Source organism: Lepidochelys kempii, chromosome 1 (genome assembly GCF_965140285.1).
Source record: "Lepidochelys kempii isolate rLepKem1 chromosome 1, rLepKem1.hap1, whole genome shotgun sequence".
In the NCBI taxonomy this organism is placed as follows: domain Eukaryota; kingdom Metazoa; phylum Chordata; order Testudines; family Cheloniidae; genus Lepidochelys; species Lepidochelys kempii.
Genome location: NC_136380.1, coordinates 20,992,241 through 21,019,530, shown reverse-complemented (window position 1 = coordinate 21,019,530; position 27,290 = coordinate 20,992,241). Strand labels below are relative to the sequence as shown.

General features: G+C 44.9%; 1 protein-coding gene across 3 annotated transcripts in view; it reads left to right on the top strand.

Annotated features, from left to right (window-relative positions):
- RAB30 (RAB30, member RAS oncogene family) overlaps positions 1 to 27,290 on the top strand; it is a 65,823-nt gene that overhangs the window by 25,075 nt on the left and 13,458 nt on the right. The window contains exons 2-5 of one of the 3 annotated variants that reach the window (XM_073335888.2): positions 11,439 to 11,590; positions 21,603 to 21,677; positions 21,868 to 21,968; positions 24,319 to 24,402. In XM_073335888.2, coding sequence (XP_073191989.1) covers positions 21,876 to 21,968; positions 24,319 to 24,402 — 177 coding nt within the window. In that variant the 5' untranslated portion in view covers positions 11,439 to 11,590; positions 21,603 to 21,677; positions 21,868 to 21,875. Of the gene's footprint in view, positions 1 to 11,438; positions 11,591 to 20,627; positions 21,678 to 21,867; positions 21,969 to 24,318; positions 24,403 to 27,290 lie in introns of those variants that run through there. The other 2 variants (XM_073335898.2, XM_073335877.2) reach the window with 2 other exon arrangements.

Below are 27,290 nucleotides of genomic sequence, written 5' to 3'. Positions count from 1 at the left end.
TTTTAGGGGGGGTTGTGGTATTGCCACCCTTACTTCTGCGCTTCCTTCCGATCTTGGTGGCTGGAGAGCGGAGGCTGCTGATGGAGGTCCCAGCTCTGCAGGCAGCGGCGCAGAAGTAAGGGAGGCAATGCCATGCCAGGCCCTCCGTCCTTCTGCGCTGCTGCTGGCGGCGGCTCTGCCTTCAGAGCTGGGCTCCCGGCCAGCAGCCGCCGCTCTCCAGCTCCCCTGCTCTGAAGGCAGCACCGCTGCCCGCAACAGCACAGAAGTAAGGGTAGCAGTACTGCAACCTCCCTACAATAAACTTGCAACCCCCCCACCCCCCCCAGCTCCTTTTTGGGTCAGAACCCCTGCGTTTACAACACTCTTGTACGAAATTTCAGATTTAAATAGCTGAAATTGTGAAATTTATGATTTTTAAAATCCCGTGACCGTGAAATTGACCAAGATGGGCCATGAATTTGGTAGGGCCCTACCCATGTACAAGGACTAGAATAGGATTCAGTGTGGCTTTACACTGGAAAAAGATTGTGCAGAAATTTTTTTTTTTTCACGGAGCTTCATATTTATTACTAGGTGACTCGAGATCAAATGTGCTCACTTTGCAAGGGAAACAGTGGTTCTAAGAAGCAGGCCTGCTAACACCGGTTAGGCCCTGAGAGCCTAGCAGGGCGGGCTCTTTCCGTTTTTGTGCATCATCACAAGTAATAAAAGGTCACCAGGCCCAGTTATGCTGTTAATTCTAGCTGTGGAACCCATTGTCTTCAGCACCAAGTGTACCTGATTGGAACTTAGTAAAGAATTTTGTGTTCAATAAGGAATAGAATACAGCTGGCTTTCTCTAGTTAAGTGAGCTCTGCAGGACTAGCAGGAATGTATAGCAGTAAATGCTTACCCTTGGTTATTCAGGTCTACAGAGAGGATCCTAAATGCATGCACAGAGCAGATCTGCTAAGTGAGATGGTGCTGTTTTGTACATAGTTGCTTGTCACTGCACTTTAAGTGGAGGAGCTTGTGTTTCTCATTAAAGCACTGATTCTTTCCAGCCAATTGTGCATGTGTGTGGTTGTGAAACTTCTGCTGGTCTCACACGTGCAATAAAGAGGGGGTGGGGACACTTGCCTGAAGGAGAAAATTAACCATCCAGAGGAGGAGGAGTATTGGCGACTCCATCATATAATAAACATTATTCCTTAGGGCTTTGTTGTTCCATCAAGACAAAAGGCCTTGAATTTAAGCCCAGTAGTGGAGAGAAGGTTCGCAGAGGGGGCAGGGCGGAGAATGAAAACAACTGAGTACGTCCTTGTGGTGCAATCACTGACATAAATCTGTCTTTTGTGAATATCCTGAACTTCCCATGCATTCAGTCTGCAGCCAAGGAACAAAAGGCCAGGCAGTTTCATTGGAAATAATCAGCTCTCTAGACACCTGCAGATGAAGTTATATCCCAGTTATCTCAAACATCTAATCTGAAGGTCTGTGCTGGGGAAGATGTACAGATATTTACCATTCTTACACTATTTTCTATTGCCACTGCCATTCTAGTGCAAGTAGGGTTGCAGGGCAGAGTAAAGGAGCAATGGCAGCAGGGAAAGCTGCATGTCCCCACATCTGCCCCACCCCTCAACTGGAAAAGTCTTCCTGCAGCTGCAAGTAAAGGGAAAAGCAGCCAACAGTGGGAATGGCTCACGCGGACAGGGCTGCGGGCTCAGGCAGCAGCAGCAAAATGACGAACAAAGCCTCTTGTCTTGTCTCTGCTTTCATGGCTTTCCGTTCTGTTGCAAAAGCATCATGTGGGCCTGGCTCCATGGCACCACCAATGGACCAGTCTCCCACTGTATGGGGAGTAGAGGAGGCCACCAGAGGATTGGGGAGCAAAGCAGATAAAAGTAGAAATTCACAAATAAGATAAAACCAGAAAGAACAACAGACAAAAGGGAGGGAGAGGAGAAAATAGCGCAGTGGTGGGCGGCCTGCAGGCCACACGCGGCTCATCAGGGTAATCCACTGGCAGGCTGCGAGACAGTTTGTTTACATTGACCGCCCTCCACTCCCAGTGGCTGCAGTTCACCGTACTCAGCCAATAGAAGCTGCGGGAAGCGGCGCAGGCCGCAGGGACATGCTGGGAGCTGTGGGTGGCCGTGCCTGCGGACGGTCAATGTAAACAAACGGTCTCACGCCTGCCAGCGGGTTACCCTGATGGGCTGCGTGTGGCCCACGGGCCACAGGTTTCCCACCACTGAAATAGAAGGTAGTAACTGTACCTGGAGGTAGGACACTGAGTAGCTTCCATTGCAGGGCATGTGAAGGGCTTCTGACTTTCGTTTTTAAGCGATAAATACTGATTTGGGGGTGTTTTAATAAGAGAGAGAAATCTGTGTTTATCCAACAAACATTGGAATTGATTACTTGTGTCTAAGAGCTTGTCTACACGGAGCAGTAATGTAAACTGCGGGAATGTGATTTCTAAAGTGCGCTAATATGTTGCACATTAACTGGTCCATGTAGACCCTGCTGTGCACACTAAAGGTTCCCTAGTGCTCTTTAACATAGCGCTGTTTGAAACAGTACTATGTTAAAGCGCACTAGGGAACATTACAAAGAATTTACTCATTACAGCAGTGCATATTGTATGTATTCTAAATTACTCATTACAGTATATACAAGGAGAGAGCCCTGAAAATCCCCAATTTCTGGAAATCTATATAAAACTCAAATTACTAAAAATAAACCCTGAAAAATGAAATTAATAATTCCCCCTCCCCCCCCAAAACCAGAAGCCCTAGACGGATGCCAGGAACATATGGGGAACACTGCATTAATACACTGACTTCATGTGGGTGTATTAGTGATTCATGCAATGTATTGGAATGTGAAATAACACTTATAGATCACCATCTCTCTTGGTGGTACTGTCTCATCAGCTCCTTTGGTCATCCAGTGATATAGCCCTAATGTAGCATAGGTCCGTCTGATTAATTCAGCACAGTCTTTCTTGATTTCCATTACCACTGCCTGAATGTCTGCTCACGCTGAATAGCCTATATTCCCGGACTCTCAAATAGTCATTATTAAGTCAATCAGAGAGAATATGAACATTTTCATATGGAAGGTGCAGGGTTTTTTTGTAAACTATCTGGTGGTTTCACCAGCCGTTATTAGGAAATGTTCCCCTCTAGTCCATGAAAAGAGGTATTTTGTTCTGTCTCTCTCTCTCTCTCTCTCTCTCCAGAACATACACATTTGAGAGCGAGGGATTTTCATTTACCATGACAACCAAAGAAACTGCAGAACCATGTGGTTGCTTTGTCCTTCATATGATTTATTCTTTTATTTTAAAAATTCATATTGCTGATTGAGTTAGGAAACCTCAGTGGTTTTTTCACCCCCTCTCATGAATTATATCCCTGTCTTATCTACATGGTATTTTGTAGGGAGCCGTAGAAAACTTGGTAATGCTAATATTTTCATGATCCCTTTTAAGAAAGTGATCTTACCTAATAACCATAGAACAACAACAACAACAAAGTATCACACTGAAATAACAATCTTAGCACAGAGCCTAGCACAATGGAGTTCTGTCCCAATATAAATAATAGATGGTAATAACAATGAATCACATTAATCTTGTTTAACAATCAGAGTCATAATGACTCCAGCATGGGAGGTAATAGTCTTTTAGTTCATGGTTTCCCCCCACCTCATACAGCAGTGATACTCAGACTGAGGTTTGGGAGCTGCAAGTGGCTCTTCAATGTCTCCCCTGCAGCTCTTTGCAGCACATGATATTAAAACACCATGCCATTTAATTATTAACCAGTCAGGATGCTTTTACTATATTAACCAATTGTAGAATACTTGCACAGTCATTTTGCTGTGAGAATATATAAATAGTAAATGGAACAATGAATTCACACTGCTGTGGCTCTTTTGGGTAATATTGATCTCTAATTTGGCTCCTGGACTACTGAGGTCTGAGTGTCACTGTTATAGACTGGTGTTTCTATAGAATCTTAGTGGCCAAGAGATAGAAAGATCTGTTGGGTCATAAAGCCTATTCCCATGCCAGGGCAGACTCTAGCAAAGACAGAAGATAGTGCTCTTGGTAGGGCCTGCTCCCATTGAAATCCGTGGTAGAGCTCCCATTGACTTCAGCGAGAGAAGGCTCAGGCCTTCAATCTTAGCTGAAAGGCAAGAAGAAGCACTGATACTGTCAGCCTGTGTATAGCACCAGTATTAATCCTGCCTCTGAAAAATTGCTGTAATCTTAAAACAAAAACAAAATCAAACACTTCTCGGTTATTAAGGCATAACAATAAATGGCCACCGGTATGGTGCTGACGCGCCAACTTCCACCTGTAAAGCTGTGTATGGGCTCCCTCTCTAGCTCCGTAGCTGAACTGTCACGATTCCCAGAGTTGTGCGCCGCATGCTGACATCAGTGCTCGTGCCGGGGAGAGGAATGAATTGGGTAATGTTGGCTGTTTGGGTTAAGTAAACAAGATGGAACCATTTAATTTTGGCCAGGCAGCTCTATAAATGCTGACAAATGTTTCCCAATCTGGTGTAGGCTACTCTAAAGAATGCGGAATTAGTAAAGGGAAAAGTCTATATAAATGAGGCTGTGATGTTCTATTTATGTAATGCTCTTCATCCAGGAAAATCCCTAATACCTCAATATGCATAATGTGTATTTGGACACCCAGTTCCGTCTCCTATCTAATGAGAATTGGGCTTCCAAATCCGATGGCTTAGAAAGCCTCAGCCCTAGTTCATAAGGCCAAATATTGGCACATTGTGAGGACCACATAACATGGGTGAATTTCAGTGCCATGAAAGCAGAGCTATTGTGCCCCTGTGTTCCTGCCAGCAACACCCATAAGTAGACTTTTATATGTATAAATTAATCCTACCAGGAGTGTAAATTAATCTCTGTGTATGGAAATGCATAATAGCTGAGCTAAGAGTATAAATGCACAAACGTGAAGATGTGACTTACTTAGATTGTACAGCCTCTAGGGTAGAGATTATCCTTACGTGTGTTGTGTGTGTGTGTGTGCACATACAGTGCCTAGTGCAGGGGGGCCTCGATCCCCGATTGGGGCCTGTGAGTGCTACTGCAGCACAAATCCTAAATAATAAAAATGATCGCTGCCCCATAGGCCCTACCCTGGAACATCTTTCCTCTACTCCTCTTATGAGAGTCTATAGAGTAAGATTTCTGCAGCGAGTTGGACCCAGAGTGGAAAGCTTCCACCCTGTGCTCCCTCTTTGCCCTCAAATTTTCTCATGTGCACAAAGGCAACCAGACTTTGACCCATAAGATACGCTGAAATGCAGCCATCTCTGAGCTGAAGCAGGACAGCTGTTTCACAGCACACAGCAGCACTACATGAGTAACAGCACAGTGGGTTAGGACAGAGTGAAGAAGGACCATAGCAAAGTGAAATTATAAGGGGGGATTTAAAATAACACAAATATAATTACCTGAGCTGAAATTTGACTAGAACATGAGGAGGTTGGGTTAACTTCCTTTTGCTGTTGTGAAATGAGCCCTAGCATCTTTTATAACTAGCACCGTTAGATATCGCCTCCCACAGTAACTGTGATATGTAATAACTGTAACAGAAGTATTAAATATAAAATTCTGGGACACAGTAGTGTAGATCAGAAAATGCAAAGTCAGGTATGACTCTGGCTCAAATCCTGCTCTGGATTTACTCCCACTGAAGACAGTGAAGTCACTCTGGATTTACACTGGTATAACTGAGAGCAGAATCTTCTCTCAACCTCCATAATTTACACTATTTGTAAAATTAACATATATGGATACAATATGACTTATGGATCAAGACTCTGCTTCAGCGTTTAATTTCCTAGTTTTTCAGTTTGCATTGCACCCAGTCTATTGGGTATCATTCAGTTACTCTTTCTCATTTTAATTTGGTTTTTTTGGAAGACTATACAGCGTGTGCTTATTTGAGAGATACTGACAATTGCAGTTCTCTGGCTAAATATGTGCTTAGATAGAGCTTTGAAAAAAGTGGCTACTCAAATATTCACTGGCAACTCAATTTCTATAAGAAATGCTGGCTTATTGCCAATAAAGGCTTTCCTTTCAAATAAGACCTTTGGATATAAAATATAGTCTCCTCTCTGCTAGTAGCAGATTTTAGAAGTAGAAGAAAATCTGCTTCTTGTTGAGGGAGAAATCAGTGGTGAGGAGTTTGGAGATTATCTTGGTGTGTAAATACGAGTTTGACCAGTCCTTGAACAGAAGTGGTCACAAACAGCACCCAGGTAATCCCCTCTTTCAAGGATTTCAGCCAAATACCAGTGCCTGGTTCCCGAGGAGTAACTAGTTAGAATAAGGCAGTGATCAAACTTGCTTGCAACAGCTCTACCCCTTGAAAAAGCGCATCACAAAACGAACAATGCATACTTTTTTTCAAAGACTGAACAGTGCTAAAACACTCAGAAAAAGATCTTGGAAACTGTAACTGTGCTATATAGTGACTCACCATAACTATAGAGTGGGGGGGGGGGAGAGAGAGAGAGAGAAAAGAGAGGGGGGGGGGAAAGAAGACCTTTTTATGGTTATTGAAGGCTTCATAGTTCTTGCTGTGCTCCACAAAATAGCTAGTTGGAATGCCATGGTGACAGCACAGACAGAACTCAGGTCCTCCTGCTCTAAAAACACAGGCCCTTCCCACTTGAGTTAATGGAGCATGCTCGTTGCAGTTAGCAGTAAAAGGCTGACGACACCCAAAAGTCCATATTGCAACCAGTAGAGGAGAATGGTGCACGTGCACCAACCAGTTCTTTGAATGTATTATTTCTCGCTCGCTCTCTCTAAATTCCGAGAACTAATCTGACCATTTACGTGTTTGTCAAGAATAGTCTAAGAGAGGCCAATAGGCCATTTTAACGCACAGCGTGAGGCTGCTCTCCTTTTCGTCATTGACAACTGATTCCAGTACGCAGTGTGGTCTGCAAGTCCCAGCTGTAAATTCCTCTCATCTCTTGAAAAACATTGTGCTAGCAGACTTGACTAAGCATATTTTAACTAGTGTGATGTTAAACACAGTTTTACCCTTCGTGTAGGCAGAGACATTTAAACACAATGATTTGTGTTTAAAATCGTTAAGGTTAACCATGGCCTGCTAATGTTTTTAAATACAACTGTCCCTATTTACCCAAAGGGCAAAATTGTGTTTAACATCGCATTAGTTAAATGTGTTTAGTTAACACGTTTGCTAGCATGACACTTTCCCCCAGCATAGACATGGCCCAGATGCTGCAAAGGTGGGCAGGGGATGGATATGCTGCTCCATTTCCAGAGGAATGTAATGATTGGCACCCATCTCTTCATAATAACCCTTCTTTGCCATTATTGAGCAGCCTTGATATGTTATGTAAAAGGAATTCAGTGCTTGATGGATGCCCATGATGCAGCCTTGCATCTGCTCAACAGAATGTGAGTCTGAACACAACACTGTTCTTGGAACTTGAGTTCAAATCCCATCTGTTACAATGATGCTCTGTGACCTTGACCAGTTCAGTTAATCTCCTTGCCTCTGATGATGATATGGGTTGGGGTGCTAGTACCTATTATTTGTTAGGTTTAATTTATTATTTGTATTTCACTAAGTGTGTGGGGTGGGGGGGCTAATGAAGGATCAGAGACCTGTTGTGCTAGATACTCGGTAAAAAGACAGTCCTTTCTCCAAAGGAGCTTGTAGACTAGGTTATAAGAAAACACAACAGGTGAATGATACAGACACACACAGGGCTGCAGAAAGGAGAGGATAAGTTAATAATAAAGTGAGCAAATTACCATTCAACCAAGTATCATTCAGTTACTCCATTTGCCTCTGCTTCAATTTCTAAATGCAGGAATTTGAATGCCTCCTTCCCTTACAGGGGGGTTATGAGGCTGAATTAGAACTTCAATAGCTTTTCTCATCTTGGAAGCACTTTACATTGTCAGTTGTATTCTTCTCCGAACCCAGAGTGATGTAGGAGAGCTCTCATCGCTGAGAGAGAAACCTAGCTATGAAAAATACCTAAATATAGAACAGAGGTTGAACAAAGCCCTGGCTGGGATGATTTAGTTGGGGATTGGTCCTGCTTTGAGCAGGAGGTTGGACTAGATGACCTCCTGAGGTCCCTTCCAACCCTGATATTCTATGATTCCTTTTTACAGGATGAATGAACTATGTGCTATAAATTGCCATCCCTCCTATCCCAATTGCAAGGAGATGGCCTATAATTATGGTTGGCTAATTTCCTATAGTTGCACTGAGGGAGGCTCTTGTGTTAAAACATAGCCTTGTATCTCTGTTTCCTCACACAAGAGAATAAGGCAGTGATTTCCCTACCATTACTGCCTCGACACGGCATGTTGTATGCACACCTGAATTATAGTATTTAACTAGTAATAGCATACATGAAGCTTGCTTTTTCCTTCTTGTACAAACTGTAAAAGCAGATACAAACAAAATATAGAAACAAGTTTGAGCGATTTTTAAAAGTGAAGTACATCTTGAACTAGTCACTATTGTTCTCTGTCCACTGTAGTAACCTTGGACCAGCCCACCTTGCAGATTAAATATTTTGCATCTCCATAGTGTCTGCCATTTAGGAATCTCAGAGAATTCTACAAACATCCTTATCATTTACCAAGCTGTAAAACCATTGTTGTTCATGGATGGATTATCAAAGTTCAGAGCAGTTTCCCAAGGTTATGAAGTGAGTCAGTGGCAGGACTTGTGTCCTTATTTCCCGTTCCTGTTGTTCCCACCAGATGTTCCTTCTGTACATGCAAATGCAAGAGCCTGTGGTTCTCCGTGTTCCTTGTGTCAGAATGCACTCGCATTGACACCTGTGCTAGTGAACGCTGTGCTGATCCAGAGAGAGAATTTCCCAGAGGGCTTGTCTTGGAAAGGAGTCATTGCTGCACTTCAGGCTATGTTATAAAATGTATGTGAGTGCTGCTAATTAAGGGGTCCAGTTCTGCTCTCACTGAAGCCAATCACATAATCAGACTGAACATTTCAAAATAAAATGGCTTTTTTATTGTACAGTGCACCTATGGTTCTTACAGCTGTAGCATCTTGGCTTTTGCAGTTTCGACTTTGATTTTTGTTTCTGGAAGAAAACTTAACACACGTGCATGTAATCCTCTAATAAGGCAACCTAGGAACTCTATTAAAGCCAATGTCTATTTCTCTTTGGAGAACTAAAGATGCAGGAAATCAGGCCGCATTTGGTGTCAGTGAATAAGAGGTATTCTGGCTACTCTTCAGGAGGTGCAGCTGTCTAGACACTCTTGTTATTAGCAAGATCAAATAAGGAGATAAGATGTCGTCTGGAAGAATCAGTTACAACGTCCAGAAGGGTGTTTTAAGGCAGGGATGCCTCCTTTTACCTTGCCTGTTCACTCTCCTCCTTACCAGGGGCCACAGGTTTGTAGAAATTTTGGTGGTGCCCAGAAACTCCCCCCCCCCCCCCCAAACTCCGCACACACACCAGCCTAAGGCTCTGGGAGGGAGTTTGGGTGGGGGAGAGGGTCTGGGGTTCAGGTGATTGGGGTGCACGAGGGGGTGGGGATGCATGCTCTGGGAGGGAGTTTGGGTGCAGAGGGTGTGAGGGGTCGGGCTCTGGGAGGGAGTTTGGTGGGGATGGGGTCTGGGGTGCAGGCTCTGGAAGGGAATTTGGGTGCAGAAGGGGTGAGAGGTCAGGCTCTGGGAGAGAGTTTGGGTGTGTGGGGGGGTCTGGAGTGCAAGCTCTGGGAACAAGTTTGGGTGCTGGGTGCAGGCTCTGGGCAGGGGGTGGGGGTGCAGGAGGGAGTGGGGGTGCAGGCTCTGGGAGGGAGTTTGGGGAGAAAAGTAGCTGCAGGAGAGGGGTGGGAGTGCAAGAGGGAGTTAGGGGCGGAGGGGGTGCAGGGTGCAGGAGGGGGTGAGGGGTGCAGCCTTTGGGAGGGAGTTCGGGTGCCAAAGGGTGCGTTTGCGGAGTGGGTGTGGGTGCAGGCTCTGGAAATGGATGCGTGGGTTCGATGCTTACCTGGGGCACCCCCTCTGGCAGCGGCTCCTAGGCGGGGCAGGCCGGGAGGTCTCCTCCCGTTGCTGTCTCCAGGTACCACCCCAGTAGCTTCCCATTGGCCACAGGGGCGTTCAGGGCGGGGGCAGCGCGCAGCGGCACAACCCCCTCACACGGGCTGCAAGGACCTGCCAGCAGGCAAGTGGAACGAGCGCGCAGGAAGCCGCTCAGCCCTGCTGCACTGCTGGGTGGTGGCGGGAGCCCCAGGGCTGTTTTAAATCGCCCGGGAGCAGCAGGTGGGGCCAGGGGGAGTGTGTGTGTGTGGGGGGGGGGGGGGGAGTGGGAAACGTTGCTGGAGCCGGGCCCCTGGGACAGGAATATTCCTGGTGCCCAGGCATCACGGGCCCATAGAACTTGCCGCCCGTGCTCCTAGCTGTTATTGCTAAAACTAGCCAGTAATGTTTGTCAGGCAGGCTCCAACCTACAGTCTGTGAAAAGTAACTTCTTTGGTTTAGCAGGCCTGAGAGCAAACTGATGAGCCTCAGCCAGGACCTATTTTGGTTTTTTTGTTTTGTTTTTCTGCCACTGCTCCTGTTGCTCATTTTGAACAAATGGCTTCTCACCTTAATATAGCAGCTGTGAATTTTAACCTCTCGGCCCATATAAAAAGGGCAGATTGATTGCTGGTCTCCACCTGGCCATCCATTTGCTGATGCTGAATTTTTAGTCTATGACTAAAAGATCACAGTGGTGCCGCATTTTAACTGCTGTCAGAGAGTTGCAGCGGTGATGGTGAAATCTTCCCCCTGAATTACCAAAGGTCAGTGAAGTTAACTGCAAAGACCATGGCCGTCCTACTGCTCCAAGGCTGGTGTTTGTGTAACTCACTGTTCAGTGTCTGTGTCTGTCCCGCTATGTGCCCAATCCACAGATACCTGCTACAGAGTGTAGTCCTTTAGCTCCAGTTGTAGAGGGTGACGCTGTTTGTTCTGGAAGTCCCTGGCTCAATGCCTGTTGTCATGACCAAGATGGTGGCCATGCTATCCATCTGACTTCAGGAATCTGATGTTCTGTCTCTGGAAGACCGATACCTTCCGCATGCATTGCCTTGTGGGCCAAATTTCTCAAGGGCATACGCTCCATTGACATCAGCTCCTTCTTCTGTGGGGTGAATTTGGCCTTATGCCAATGTTTGTGGTTAGTGCTTGCTATTAAGTTCTGTTCCTGATCTTCGGAAAACCCCGTTGTACTGAGCTGGGTGCATTATCTAATTGAGACCTCCCAAAGAGAGTCTGCCATGGTCAGCTATGATGGTCCTCATCGACACAGGAACAAACCACCTTCACTCGGAAGAGAGTCTGGAGTGTTGTTTTTGTTTTGTTTGTTTTTGTTTTTTAAAGATGTGAATGCTGCCTCAAACAGCCAGCAAGACCCCAGCAGCTACTGGAGTTGAAAGGAGGATTGTAGTCAGAAAAGGAACGTCCATCTTGGAAGAGACCAGATGCGAGAATCTCAGGCAGAAGGAGATTTTTGTTCATGTTTGGGCATGCCCGTATCCTTTTCCATCCCCTTTGTGCCATGCCTAGTAGAACTATAGCACAAAGGGGTGTTTCAGTCCAGTGTATCTTGGAGGCAGTGGACTTTGAGTAGCTCCTGTGACATACTTCCCAAATACCAATAGGGGAATGGAATCGAGAGACTGAGGAGATAACAGTAGTAAGCAATGGCCGTTTCTCTGGCTCATTTACGTGGGGCAGCATGATAGCCCGTATTCAGAAATCTACAGCTTTTTAACGGAAATTTTACTATTTGTTGAAGAGCTGCCCACATGAGATTCTGCTGGCTTTCCACACAAGAGACATTCCAGTTAGCTTATGCTCAAATAAATTGGTTAGTCTCTAAGGTGCCACAAGTACTTCTTTTCTTTTTGCGAATACAGACTAACACGGCTGCTACTCTGAAACCATTCCAGTTAGTGTTTTTGGCTGTAGTTTTTGAAACTCTCAATTTTTTTCCTTTGGGGAGGAGGGGACAGCTTTTGAGTAGATTAAAAGCCATTTTTGGCTGGCGTTTGGCAACACAGTTTTTCCACAATTTTAAGGTCTGTCCTTCTGACATATGGGTTGGTTTTTTAACCCTTTGCTATATTGCTGTACAGCGTACAGCCTTGTGACTGTATTTTTGTTTGTGTACTGTACATGAGTTGGGTATTCTGAAAAGTCTCACTAAAATTCCCACATTTGTGACCATCTACCCAAGGGCATCATATCCGGAGTAGGGACTGAACCCTGGATCCAAAAGCATGAGCCTGTTCTCCCTGAGCTAAAAGCCAGTTCTGATAACTCAAAGGCCTTACTGACTTATGACCCTGTATATGGTCAAGCCACTAGAGGGGGACAGAGTCACACTGTGTAGGGTTACATAAATAACAGTTATTGCTGGTTCAAGACTTCTGGAAGTGCTGGCTCCTGACCACTTTGCATTCTGCCACACTGAACAATAGTAATTTACTTGTATTACTAGTAGCTGAAAGCTCATGTTGTCAGACAGTTGTAGCAGTTGGACCAAGTAACCCACCATCTGTGCAGTCTCCCTCATATAACCAGTGAAATCGTTGCATGCGAATTAGCTGTTGCCTAAGGGTGGTGATTGGTTGAGTTACCTCTGATATCACAACGGGACTCTTGGCATGGCATAAATACATGCTATACTCTAGCTGAAAGCCAGTAATGTTGCACAGGTGTAATTTATAAAGTCAAAATGGCTGAGAATGTAAAAATTGGATGGTAACAGACAGTAAATCCCAGTGATGGTTGAATCTGGTGATATTCTAAACAAAAAGAGCTCTGAACCGTGCTGGTAACTGTTTTGATCGCTTCACACTGACTCAACAGATATTTTAGGCTTCAGAGTGACACACAGAAGGTGACAGTCCTGGAATTTTATTATATAGATGCTAGAACCTAGAGGCTTTTGTCATGGATCAGGGGCCCATTGCACACGGTACTGTGCATAACAGGAATAGTAATAATAGTGCTTTCCCTCAGTAGATCTCAAAATGCTTTACGCGGGAGGTTAGTATCACCCCCATCTGTAAAATGGGGTTAATTGAGGCATAGAGAGAGGAAGTGACTTACCCATGGTCACTCAGCAGGTCAGTGGCAGAGCTAGGAATGGAAGCTAGGTCTCCTGAGTCCTTCTCCAGTACTCTGTCCCCTACAGACCCCACACTGTCTCCCATAAATATAAATAAATGCATTTGATTTTATATATCCGATGAAGTGAGCTGTAGCTCACGAAAGCTTATGCTCAAATAAATTGGTTAGTCTCTAAGGTGCCACAAGTACTCCTTTTCTTTTTGCAAATACAGACTAACACGGCTGTTACTCTGAAACCTATATACAAGTGCTATCAAATACATAAGTTAAAGAAACTGGTGCAGGGAAACAAGAAAATGTTTGTTCTAATCTTTCTTATAATGATATTAGGTTTCATTTGTTATAATAATGGAGAAAAATTTTCAGGTAGAAGTTAGATTCTTCCCCTCCATCCCTCACTGTATTGCTTTTATAATTTTTTTTTTTGTATATATATAGGGTTTTGAAAAAGTTGGCAGTTCTCCTTAAAAAGATTTAATAAGTTGTAAAGCAAAACATCTGTGCTCCAGAGCGGAGATTTGAAACACCAAGTTGCTGCCTGGAACTAGTGTTGATTGAATTACATCTTCCTCAATGTAGTGGGGGTTCTAATGGAACTGCCAACACAGCATTTGACTGCTATAATAGAAGAAAAAGGGTGTGTGTATCAAGAGGAGGGTGTGCATTGACATGCAGAGAAATGGGTGCTGATATGGCAAACGCTTCGGCACGCACTTAACTTTGTTCACATGCATAGCCCTGTTGAAGCTGGACTCCATGTAGGAGTGATTGCTGTTGTTTTTTGATACAGATACTTAAACATTCTGTGACTAGATTGTAATTGTGTTCCAACTAGAAGGTCAAATTTTGTCCTCCCAATTAGTGAGGTTTTCTGTAGTCAATACATATAGTCTACAGTGTATTATTATAAACCCTTGAAGTCCCTTCTGATCCTATGGTTCTATGATTCTAATATTGGACAGATATAATGTAAATGTGCATCTATAACCTTTTAATTTATATTGTCTATCTGTTTAGCTGTGCTGTGTTGTTCAGCCCTTTGTCAGTGGTGGGGGATGTTTAATAAAATTACTTACCCATGACACTTCTGTCAATAGGACCTCTTAATACTATTTAACGGACTCTGAAGAGTGATATTTATCTTTTTCCTGCCCTTTGCCTGGCAGTGCCTCCCTCCTCTTGTAGGCTGTGCACCATCACCACCCTCTTTCAGATCTCCCTTCATAACTCACTATCTCTGTGCTACAGCTGTGCCATCTACTCTACTCCAGCACCTAATCATCTAAAAGCCAATGTTACAAAAAGGTACTAAATAAAATAAAACAGCTAGTATGATTGGCTGGGCCCACAAGGAACAGCCCTCCTCAAAGCTGTGACAAAGCGGCCTTTGGCAGGACACTACTGAGAGTATCAATTCAGGACAAATTGCTTAGAGCAGGGCAGTCTTTCACTACTAGGATGCACCAAACCAGCCAAACAGAGAGGACTGCGGTTTTACCCCACTGGCTAACCAGAAGTCATACAAGCAATTCCCTCAGACACTCCAGTTTCCCAGTATCACCACCAGCACCACTCCTTATGGGGATGAATGGTTATGAAAACCAATACCCCAGTAAAAGAAAAAAGGTTCTCCTGATCCCAAAGGACTAAGCCCCAGATCCAGGTCAATATACAAGTCGGATCTTACCCACAAATTAAGCTGTTGCCAATCCTTTAGAATCTAAAATCTAAAGAAGAAAAGGAGTACTTGTGGCACCTTAGAGACTAACCAATTTATTAGAGCATAAGCTTTCGTGAGCTACAGCTCACTTCCTCAGATGCATATCGTGGAAACTGCAGCAGGCTTTATATATACACAGAGAATATGAAACAATACCTATTCCCACCCCACTATCCTGCTGGTAATTTGTGCAGGAAATAGCCCAACTTGATTGTCATGCACATTGTGTAAAGAGTTGTCACTTTGGATGGGCTATCACCAGCAGGAGAGTGAATTTGTGTGGGGGGGTGGAGGGTGAGAAAACCTGGATTTGTGCTGGAAATGGCCCACCTGATGATCACTTTAGATAAGCTATTACCAGCAGGACAGTGGGGTGGGAATAGGTATTGTTTCATATTCTCTGTGTATATATAAAGCCTGCTGCAGTTTCCACGATATGCATCTGAGGAAGTGAGCTGTAGCTCACGAAAGCTTATGCTCTAATAAATTGGTTAGTCTCTAAGGTGCCACAAGTACTCCTTTTCTTTTTGCGAATACAGACTAACACAGCTGTTACTCTGAAACCTAAAATCTAAAGGTTTATTAATAAAAAGAGAAATATAGACGAGAGTGAAAATTGGTTAAATGGAATCAAATACATACAAGAATTGCAAAGTTCTTAGTTCAGGCTTGTTTGAGGCTTGATGGGATTACTGCTGATTTAAACCAATCAAGTCTCTAGAGTATAAACATCCCATCTTGGATGGGTTGTTCAGTCCTTTGTTCAGAGCTTCAGTTTCAAGCACAGTTCCTCCAGAGGTCAGAAGCAGGATTGAAGACAAAATGGGGACGTCCCCCAGGGGCATTTATATAGTTTCTCCCATGTGGAGGATCACCATTGTTCTTACTGTGGAAAATCACAGGAGCAAGATGGCGTTTGGAGTCACATGGGCAAGTCACCTGTCCATACGTGACTGACTTTGCAGGTAGAGCAGCCATTGCTCACATGCTGCCTTGAACGTTCCCAGGAAGGCTCCTCAGATGTGGATTGGAGTCTCCCACGAATCTCAGTTAAGCGATTCTTGATTGGGCACTTAATCTGAAAAATCCTTTCTCAAGAAGCTGACCAAATACTTCATTAATGCTACTTAAAATCAAACACATTGAGATACAAGTACATAGCCAATATTTATAACTTCAAATACAAAAATGATACATGCACACAGACAGCATCATCTTAAGCAGCGAATTACAACCTTTTTATAGACACCTCACTTGACCTCCATTGTACAAGATTTGGTGCAACTATAGGACCTTGGTTGCAACAATGATCTGTACAGTCACAGTTCAGGTGAGTAACGTCACAAAAGCTCAGTATTCCCTTCCTTTTGTTTTCCAGTGTATTTGCGCACTCTCTCCTGCAATTCCTTTACCCATCCTGGAGATGGATCTGTAGTTCAAGAACTACAGATTATTATGTTGTCTAAGGCACCCCAATCCAGCAGAGTGATCCATGCATGTTGATTCTTAAGCTTAGGTTGAATCCTATGGATTTTAATTATTCTCTATGTTGGCAGATCTCTCTGCAGGATCAGGGCTTAGTTTTTGGGACCCAAATCTTTAGCAGTTGAAATATTATACATTTTTTGATTGAGGCCCATGGGAATTTTGCTATTGAAGCTCTTTAGGACAGAGACCTATTTTATTGTCTTGTCTTAAAGCTCTGAGAACATTGTTATTGAGGACAAGTTCATTGTTATTGAGGACACACTCTGTCTTGATTCCTGGGGAAAATTTTATTGCCTGATCTCCAGAGTGTGTAAAGCTTAGGATAACTCCTCTTCTGGCTGATCTGAGAAATGCCTGGCCTTTGAACCTTGGTGTATTCTCTTGAGGCTTCCTTGGGAAGAGTAGTGGGTGCAAATCATTGCCAGTGTACATGCTTACACCAGGTCTGAATTTGGCCTCAAATATAAACCCTGCCCCAAGCAGAGTTGCTGTACCTCAGAGAGGGAGAAGAGCCAGAGGCTCCATGACGTCTATTCGGGACCCTACCCTTGCCTTACCCATTTTGCATGGGAGGTGCTCAGGTACTACAAAGATCAAAAATTGGTGTTACCATAAAACTCTAGGATAGGAAGATAATGTGAAAAGCCCATGGGGCAAATACGTGAGTGTGAGGGCATGTCATGCTTGCAACGTCACTCCTTTTAAAACGAGAACTCAATTGCCCAAAGCAATTAACATTTCCCAGCTGGCTTTTGAATCGTTACCCTGAACTTACGGTGCTTGTTCTGTTACCCTGAGTGACTGCACATTGTATGTTCAGTCGTCAGGATGTCAAAGATGAGGAGGAATCTTCTGTCTGCACTGCTCTTCCATGTGTCTGTTTGGATGCGAAGAGCAGATAAAAGAAACTATCCAGGTTGTAGGAAGCACAATGGAAAACTACTAGAGTGGGAAACCAGGCTCAGCTTGGGAGAGCTAGTATTTGAAGTGAGTCAGATTTAGGGAGAATAAAACTCACTTGGAAAGAAACTAAATAAAACTGGAAATTAAATCCCCTGGGGAATAAATCCCAGGGCACTTACATACTGCAGATAAATTCTTTGCCCATAGCACATGCCGAACAAAATACGAACCCAGAAAAATATCTTAATCATCCACAAACTCTGCTGTGCCTCATGCAGACTATGTGGGGGGGCAGAGGAGATTCTGCTGGCTTTACTCCCATGAATAAGTCCCACTGAGGTTCCTGGCAACAGTACCAAGCACAGAACTTCCCACAGGAGGTGGGCAGTAGGTCTCTGTCAGAAGGGAGCAGTCTGGGGGGCAAGCACACCATGCTATCCCACTAATATGTTTCGGAGACGATAGAGCTGCCTGTGGCCCCTTGTGCTGGGGTACCCCCTTTAAGATATTTCTTTGGGAAGTGGAGGATCTGGTTTGGAGAGGGTGCATGGAGGGTGTTGAAAAGAGATGCATGCACTGGTACTTAAAGCGAGGAGGCCCATAGATTTCCCCCGCCCTCTTTCCCCCCCAGGCATTCCCCTACACCCAACCAGCAGCCTGACCCCCTTGATCCATGAGCCCCTACACACACCCTCTCCAAATTTCAGTGAGTGGCGTTGCGACTTGGTGCATGGGGTCCTAGTGCCACTCATGTTTGGCTAGATTCAAAAGTGGTTGGATTATGGTCCAAGTGGTACCTCTGCTCCCAGCTTCATGGCTCTGGCTATCTGTAGATAACCCAAGGGTCCAAATGTGCTTCTTTGGGAAGAAATAAAGTCTCTCTCTCTCTCTGATTTGTGGGGCTTTTTTCTTCCCTTTGTGCCTCTTCTGGATTTCACTATGGGTGAGTGTGATCCAACTCCTACTTATTAATTTTAAGTAATAATGCTTAGCAGATCACAAGTGAATAATGGGGAGTTATGTTACTCTGAATCAGTATTTGTTTAGTTACTAAGTGCCGTGTCAAAGTTCCTCTGAGATCCACTATTCCCTGGCCAGTGAGAACAACAATTATAGTGGTTAAAATACACTTGCTCAGTTAAGAGAGAAAGAAGAAAGAAAAATTTATTAATATGCGACTGAGTCATCCGAAAAAGTCCCTTGGCTAAAAGTTGCAGAAGCAAGAAAACTTTATAAGAGTAATGTCACTTTTTGATTAGTCCAGTGCGGACAGTTTTAGGATCTGTGCTCTGTGTTTATATATAATGTGCATAATCGAAGGCCCCAGTCCTGCCAGGAGCTCTGTGCAGGTGACACCCCACACCATGGGGACCCCGCTGACTTCAGGGAGATTTGGTGCAGAGGTCTGCATTCAGAGCTCATTGAAGGTTGTGGGGGTTGGAATTACTTAAGGCCGTGCCTCGGCACAAAAGCTGTTGTACTACTTTAACGAGTTCAGTATCGTTAAATGGTACAACTTCCCTAGTGTGGCTGCAGCTGTTCTGCTATAAAGGTGCTTCGACTGGTATTGCTTACACCTGTAAGGGAACAGGATTAAGCTATACCAGTATTTTACCTCAGTACAACTGTGTCCACACTAGGGGTTGTACGAGTATAACTATTCTGGTAAATCATACTCGTAACCAACATAGTTATACGGTACAAAACTATGTATAGACCAGACCTAAGTGAGTTAGGAGTACAAATCCCATTGACTTGTTTTCTTAATAAAACTTGTGCTCCTAACTCATTGAGGCACTTTAGAAAATTCCACCTAGGGCCTAAAAGTTAGTCAAGTTGAATTCAGGACACACTGGGAAACCTAGAGGTGCCCTTCTGATTTTTATAAGTGGGAAATGAATGAAGAGAGAAATGGTTTGATAAACTGAGAGAAGGCCAAGATTTTTAACTCCTCACGTTTTGCTCAATCCATTTTATTTTTTCTGTATTTCTTGCTTGTTCCATCCTTGCTTATTCACACCCTTTATGTTTAGTTTTAGTTCTGGTATTTAATTTCTTTGTTTTGTTTGTATATGGCTTTGGCAACTGGCTTGTCGTCTTGTTTCAGTTTTGGGTCATTATCTCATACGATTAGTCCTGGAGTCTAACAAAAAGGATCAGACATAACTCTAGGGTATGTCTGAGCTATTGAGCATTCATAAATGTAAACACGAGAAAGCTACAAACAAGTTTAAGTTTCCTGAGAAGTTAAGTTTGAATGTTGGATGGCTTCGGGGAACTGGCAATGGGCGTCAGATGGGACTGGGTGAAAGTATATCCCAGGTTTTGAAGGACCACAGAGATCTCTGGTCCAGAACCAGTGCTAAGGAAGTTTTTACTGGTCCGAAAAGAACTTGCATTGGTTGACCAAAGTTTTCTAGCTTTGGCAAGTCATGAAGCATGAAACATTTTAACAGTGGTGTCACTCATTTAATTTTAAGAGGGATGTCAGTTTTTCTTGGTTTTGTTGCTGTTTGTGACGGGGTCTGCTTACCCTGCACTAGGCCAGACAGGGTTAAGCCCATACTATTGACAGCGGAAGTCCCGCTTCCCAGGCAGGACTGGGCCTGCTCTAGCAGTATAAAGGGAGGGAGCCCAGCTCATTCTGGGCTGGAGGCTGCAGGGGAAGGACCTGTCTGAGAAGCTCCTGCAGAGGACCAGCCACAGCCCCTGACTGTGCCGGGAACCAGAGCCTCCCTGGGCCTGCCTGTGACCCCTGTGACCAGAGGAGACACAGGAGGCGACCGGCACAACAGACCATGGAGAATCCGAAGCCTCGTGGGAGACATCAACGCGGATACTGATAGGAAGTGACCCAGGAAGGGTGACGGAATGGTACCTCCCACTTGGGAAACCTCAGTGTGTTTTGTTGGGATACCCCGCACCACTAATGAGTGGCAAATTGCTCTGCCATTGTTAGGGCCCTGAGTCGGGGCCTGATGAAGTCGGGTGGGCCCGGGCCCCCCTACCAGGGCCACCAGACCCCTTGGTGGGTGTGCCCCCCCATTGAACTCTGGCCGCTAGGCCACTTGCCCTGCACCCCATACTGCATTTGTTTTTTGACTCAGCCCCTCCTCTGGGTCCACCCATCCAGGCCATATATAAGCGTTGCTATTTCTACCTGCATAATGTTTCTAATAGTCAAGCTCTTCCACCTGTCCAGATTCCCAAGATTCTTGTTCAGACCTGCATCTCATGCCTTGATTGCTGTAATGTCCTCTTCTGCTGCCTTGATGCCGACCATGTTATCCACTGAAAAAGTAGGGGCAAGAATCCTCTTCCTGTCTCATTACTCTGGCCACATCACCCTCCTGTTTGCATCCCTCCACTGGTTCCTCCTCCTACCCCACCAGATACCATTTAAGGATGCTTATAAGGCCTCTCCCTATTTGGCCAATGCAGTCTCTGCTCTACTAGCTTATTAGGCTGCCAGCGTTGCCTTCCCCTTGCCGGCTTGATTGTTGGCTTCTTTGCTGATTCCCACTGTCCCCTGTGCCTGGGGAAACTCCCTGACAAACATAAGAAGCCATCCGTCCTATCCTGTTTTTAAAACCCTCTTTTAAAATGTTTCCCCAGCCATAGTGCCACCAAGTTGCTACCTTCTGGAATTACTTAGGCAGGTTGTGAGCTAAGATTTTGGTTTTATGCCAAACCATGTTCATTTTATTGTGAGGTCATTTTCCTATTTACTAATCCCCCCGCCGCCGCCACATTCTCCCATTTTTTTTTTCCCATTTCATCCACTTGTTACATCCTGCCAGACGCAGATAATGCACTCCATGGGGCGGGGACACCTCCTGTGCCATTGGTCTGCACAGCACCTAGCACAATGGGGCCCCGTTATCAGAATATGAACATTAACATGTTCTCTTTAGAAAGAGAAAATTAGTGGCTTAGTCCAAACCAGATGCATTGGGAGCAAAATGTTTAATGAAACCTAGGACCGGTCTCTCCAAGGCTTATGACGTAGTACGTATAAGGCTCCTTACGGAAACTGAGCAAGGCAGGCTCATAAACCAACATTTGTAATTCAGTCCAGTTGGCAGCCTGAACACTGAGGACCTCATTGAATGGAATTAAAGTCCACACTCAGTCATCTTTTTACAATAGATTTTTTTTTTGCCAGGCAGGATGGCAAAGGTTGAATTGGCTCTGCGGGCTTGTGGTCAGGTTTGTGAGCATGCAAAAGGCCTTTGTGTCAGGAAGATAGGAGTTCTCTCACCTTTGTAAGTGCAATTCCCTTATCTTATCAGCAGTGCAAACTCTGTAATGACCTTTGTCCTGAGTATTTGGAGAAGTAAAGTTCAGCAGTAACTAAACTGATCCCAAAGGTGAGTACTGGTTTCCCTGTTGCAAGGGAATCTGAAAAACGCATTGATTTGTTAGTGGTGCCCTGCAGAAATATCACATGCTGGGCTCTTGAGAGTAAAGCGACAATGCAGAGCTAACACTCTTACCAGCTGGTTGAACCTCAGCTGATGCTTCCCCTTTGGCTTATTTATATTTCTCTTTCCCTTGCAGCTGTGTAAATGAGTATGGAAGATTATGATTTTCTGTTCAAAATTGTTTTAATTGGCAACGCTGGCGTGGGGAAAACCTGCTTAGTCCGACGCTTCACTCAGGTAGGATGTTTCTTCTCTTAATGGGGAAAATGCTTCTGTGCATATTGGGGAAGTTTTTGGTTCGTGTGTGTAAATCCATTTGAACTAGTAGCTGTCTCTAAAATAGCTTGGAATCTGTAGCTATGAACTGAGGTGCACGCCCACAACGCAGATCAGCTAAAGCACTTTGTTGTGATATCAACATCCCCAGCATAAGTCCTAGTGCTGTAAGTGTACCTGCAAGGGGTGATGTCCTGCAAAACTAGCCCCCTTGTTGGCAGATCTAGCTGAGAGAAAAACGAGGAGACTATAGATGGGCATGATTTTGATGGGCTCTGGATCAGGCCTGAATGGGTCACAGAGACTGAAGTACCCTCTTGCTGCATCCTGTCCCTCTTCTACCCTGAACCCTGCAGAGGGCTGGGAAGCTTTTAAAGCTGCTGGAAACTGCTATCTGGATAGAGAAATTCAATGTCTGGGGTTGTCAATGCAGCACCTTCCATCACACTCCCTTTAAAAATTAGGCTTTGCAAGCGTTCTAAAGACCATTTAATGATGACTTAAAAAGACGGGGGAATGAGACCATGTGTTGCTCAGCAAACCTCTCAACCTCCTGCTTTTGTTTTCTTCTGTGACCCATACAGCTAAATCCTTAAAATAGAAATGGGGGTTGGGCAAGTCCCTGCTTGCCTTGCAGAAAATTAAATTACAAGTGTTGGGCACTTAATCTGCACTTTTCTGCGCAATGATACTGGGGAAAAGGAGGAGCAGGATTTCTGTAACCGAGGTAAAGGGGAAGTTTGCATGATACTGTATGTAACACAAGTTATGGTTTCTGGGCAAGTTTCACTTTAAAGTCTCAGCACTTTTTCTCTGTGATTGGTTTTAAAATCAAGCCTCTGGAAATCTTAAAACTCTCTCTTTTCCTCCCACTCCAGCAGCAAGCAAATAGCTGGCAGCACTAGAGCTAAACCCAAGGGGCTAAACTGTAAAATCGGCAGCCAATTCTGCTGCTTTCCAAGCTTTGGCTTGCTGCTACTGGTAGCAGAGGCAGATATGGCCAGAAATCAATGTGGCTTTGTGTAGGTCTACAGGCCTGGAAACCAATAATTGAAAAGCTATTATTATTTTATTGTTGCTTGGGTCCCTCTATTTAACTATACCAAGATATAATACTACCACGAAACGTGAGTTGAAGCCTCTTGACGTTGCTACTGTCAAGATAACAGCTGACTGTCTGTTCGCTCACAGAAACCTTTGTACAAGAATGTGAGAGGATTGCTTGGAAAGTGGCTTTCAGAGAGTTACACAACAGTGTTGGGGAAATGGAAAGCTGTGATGACAAAATGTTCTCTTCTAATGAATGTTCCTAAAGCTTTTGCCACCACTCACTCCTAGGAACTGAGAAATTTGACATAGTGAATCAGCTAAATGGCCAATCTAGTCCAGTGCCCTGTCTCTGACATCAGTCAATACCAGATGCTTCAGAGAAGGGTATAAACATCTATAGTTCTTTTTTCTTTTCTTCCTCCTCTTTCTCGATCCCCCTTTTCCTCTTGTTTGCCCTCCCCACCCCTGCCTCACAAGTCCAGTTGTCACATTCCTTACTCTATGGAAAACAACTGGAGTTGAACTGGAGACACCTTTGTACAACAAGAGACATGATCAGTTGTTCTTTTGTCCCAGGTAACGTAAGAGTTGATTTTGCTGCCACTCCAAGCATTGGATTCCCAGTGCAATCAATTGGAGCTTTGTATATGGAGTGGGTGAAGAGTCCAGTCCTCCATGAGCTAGGGCAACAGAACAATTGATTGCATTTCCTGTGGTACAGAGATCTCTATGAATTCATAGATCATAGATTCTAAGGCTAGACTGACCTGTATAGCATGGGCCATAGAGCTTCCCCAAAATAATTCCTTCAGCATGTCTTTAAAAAAATCTATCCAATCTTGATTTAAAAACTGCCAATGATGGACAATCCACAGCAACCCTTGATTATATTGTTCCAGTGGTAATTACCCTCATTGTTAAAAAGTTGCACAATATTTTCATTTTGAATTTGTCTAGCTTCAACTTCCAGCCATTGGACTGTGTTAGTCCTTTCTTTGCTAGATTGAAGAGTCCATTATTAAATATTTATCCTCCATGTGGGTACTTATGGACTGTGATCAAATCACCCTAAATTGACTCTGAGTTGTTTCCCCATCTATTGATACTTCTCTCTGATGGGAGAACAACTGTTTTGGGGAGAGGGGAGTAGAATTAGAGGAAGCAGGATGGGACAAAAGCCTGGAGGGGATTCATCAGCAGGTGAAATCTTCTTTCTCATCTTACTGCAGAATCTGCTTTAACCAAACTGCTTTCTTTGTAGGGGCTTTTCCCACCAGGTCAAGGAGCCACTATTGGAGTTGACTTTATGATTAAGACTGTGGAGATAAATGGTGAAAAAGTGAAGGTAGGAAACTACCAACTTGCTTTGTTGTGTTCAGGAGCGGATTTACCATGAAACAAATCATGCAGTGGCACAGGGCCCCAGAATGCAGAACAAATCTCATCTGACACCCTGCACCTAGTCCTGGCCCCGGTGACACAGCAGGGCTCAGGCAGGCTGCCTGCATGCCATGGCCGGTGGCCCCACACTACTCCCGGAAGCGGCCAGCTGCTGGCACATCTCTGCACGCCCCTGGTGGGGGGGAGGCAGCTCCGTGTGCTGCCCCCTCGGGCAGTGCATGGAGACCCGCTGCCTCCTCCCCCTAAAGGGCGCGAAGAGACGTGCCAGCAGCAAGGCTAAGGCGGCTCCCTGCCCACTCTGCTTTCTTCCTGGGAGTGGCACATCGCAGAGGAAGCGGCTGGCATATCCCTGTGGCCCCTGGGGGAGGTGTGTCTCTGCGCGCTGCCCCCGCCCCAAGCACCAACTCTGCACCTCCCATTGGCCGGGAACTGCGGCCAATGGGAGCTGCAGGGGCAAAATCTGCGGGCAGTGGCATGTGGCGACCCCCTGGCCCTCCCCGCCTAGGAGCCGCTGCCAGAGGGCTGAGTATGCCAGTCACTTTGGGAGCTGCGCTGCCTGAGGTAAGCACTGCCCCCCTCCCGCACCCCAGCCTCCTGCCCCAGCTCAGAGCCCGCACCCAAACGTCCTCCCAGAGCCCGACCCCTCCCTCACCCAAACTCCCTCCCAGAGCCCAGCTCCTGCACCCCAACCCTCTACCCCAATCAAGGTACCTCACCTTTTCATTTACTTCCCATTACTTCTAATATAGGAGGGGGATGAAGGAAAAAAAGAATGAAAAATTGCGGGGGGGGAGATAAGAGAGAATGTTCTTTTTCTTGGCTGGGTCCCAAGGGGGGGCCCCCAAAAATGAAGCTGTGCACAGGGCCCCACTAACTCTAAATCTGCCACTGGTTGTGCTACTGTCCAGGTTTCGGTGAATTAGTGTTAATTTTTCTCTTTATAATCTGTGATGGAAGCAATTGTTGGGTGTTTGAAGCTCTGTGATGACATATAGGAGAGAGAGAGCGTGCTTGTAGCCTTCTTGCCTGGAAAAGTCTGGACTCTTGAGTCCTATTCCTGGCTCTGACTTGTTTAGACCTTGGGCATATCATTTCAGTGCTGTGCCTCTGTTCATCTGTGAGGATAATAATAGTCTACCTTTGAAGAAGGGTGTTGCAAAACTCAATCCATATTTGTACAGTGCTTGTGTATTAGGGTTTATGGATGTGCAAAGAACTATTTCAGTTCAACCTCCATTTACTGAACTCCTGTTAATTCGGAGGTGGAATGCTGTCTCCTCCGCCAGCTGTAGTCATTGCAGCTCTGTCCCTACAGAGCTCCTAAGGTTCACTGGTGTAGACCTGCAGGCTTGTGGAGTTCTGCAGGACTGAAGGGCCCTAGAAATACCTCCAGTTTTGGTTGAGCTGGCCGGCCTTGGAGAAACTGGATGACTCTAGTGTGACAAGGTGGGTGGGAAGTGTGGTGATCCGTGCATTCAGTGCTGTGAAAGTTTCAGTTGACCCGTGAAGTTTTCCTAGAATTCAATTCCCTGCTATACTAGTACAAGCTCACAGATGGAAATGAAAAACTAGTTGATTTCTCTTCTCTCCCTTCTGGTATTCTAGTGGGTACTCCGATGAGAGAGCCACGGTGGTGCAAATTACTTGCTGTGTGGATTAAACACACAAGGCAATATTTTCAAATGTGGGTGCCTGAAGTCGGGTACCTAAATCTATTTAGGTGATGAAAAGTGGCCTGATTTTTATCAGATATTCTGAGAACCTGCAGCTCCCTTGGGGTCCTCGGGTCATCTGAGAAAATCAGGCTATAGTTTGCCTATATAGGGATTTAGGCACCTAATGATTGACTTTTTTTAATTATAGGAGTGTCTAGAGTCCCCAGCCACATTGTAGTAGGGCTTGTACAAATCTGTAGTAAGAGACTGTCCCTGGTATAGGAGCTTACAATCTCTACAGACAAAGGGTGAGAGAAAGGAAGTAGAATTGTATTATCTCCATTTTATAAACTGGGAAAGGAATTGCAAAAAGACTAAATGAGTTTGCCCAAGGTCACACAGTCGGTCTGTGGCAGAGCTGGGATTTGAGCCCGGACCCCTGAAGTCTGATGCAGTGTGCATCAGCCACAAGACAATCCTTCCTTCCTTAGTTTGAAAAGTTTTGGCCTTGATGTCCTGTCTGCTCTCTAGAGGGATTACAGTTCTCATGGCACATTTTAGAAAGAGGAAGGGCATTTTACCACTCACCTCCTACCATGCAGAGGTGTCTTCATTCCTACCCTCAAACTATGGGTGGCTGCAGGCCAGTGGTGGTCTATGTGTATAATTTGTGATTTGGGTTCTTCATAGGGGTGCTGTATACATGTACATTCATCCTCTTAGAGAGACACAGAATTCATGAGTGGGGCTGAGTAGACTCTTTGCTCATATAAGGTGAAGGAAAAAATGGAAATCCACAGGAGCAGCGATCAGAAAAATCAATTGATATACTTGGGGAAGGGGCACCAGGCAGCTCTTACTCATATAGCTTGTACTTCTGTGTCAATAAGCCCAGCACGCACTGACCTTGGCTGCATTAGAAGGGACATAACCTTTATGGCAAGATAACATATGGGAAGGAGTTGTTTGCAGACCACACAGAAAGAGGGGTTTTTCTTCCACTTTAATTCTCCCAAGGACAATTCCAGGCCAAAATTTTCTTAAAGTGGGAGTCTAATGTTAGGCTGCTAATGCAATATTTAGGCATCTAAATAAATGGCCTGCTTGGAATAGAAATGCTGGCTGCTTAGCTCTCTTGAAAATCATACCAGTTATGGATGCAGGAGCCTAGTTTTAG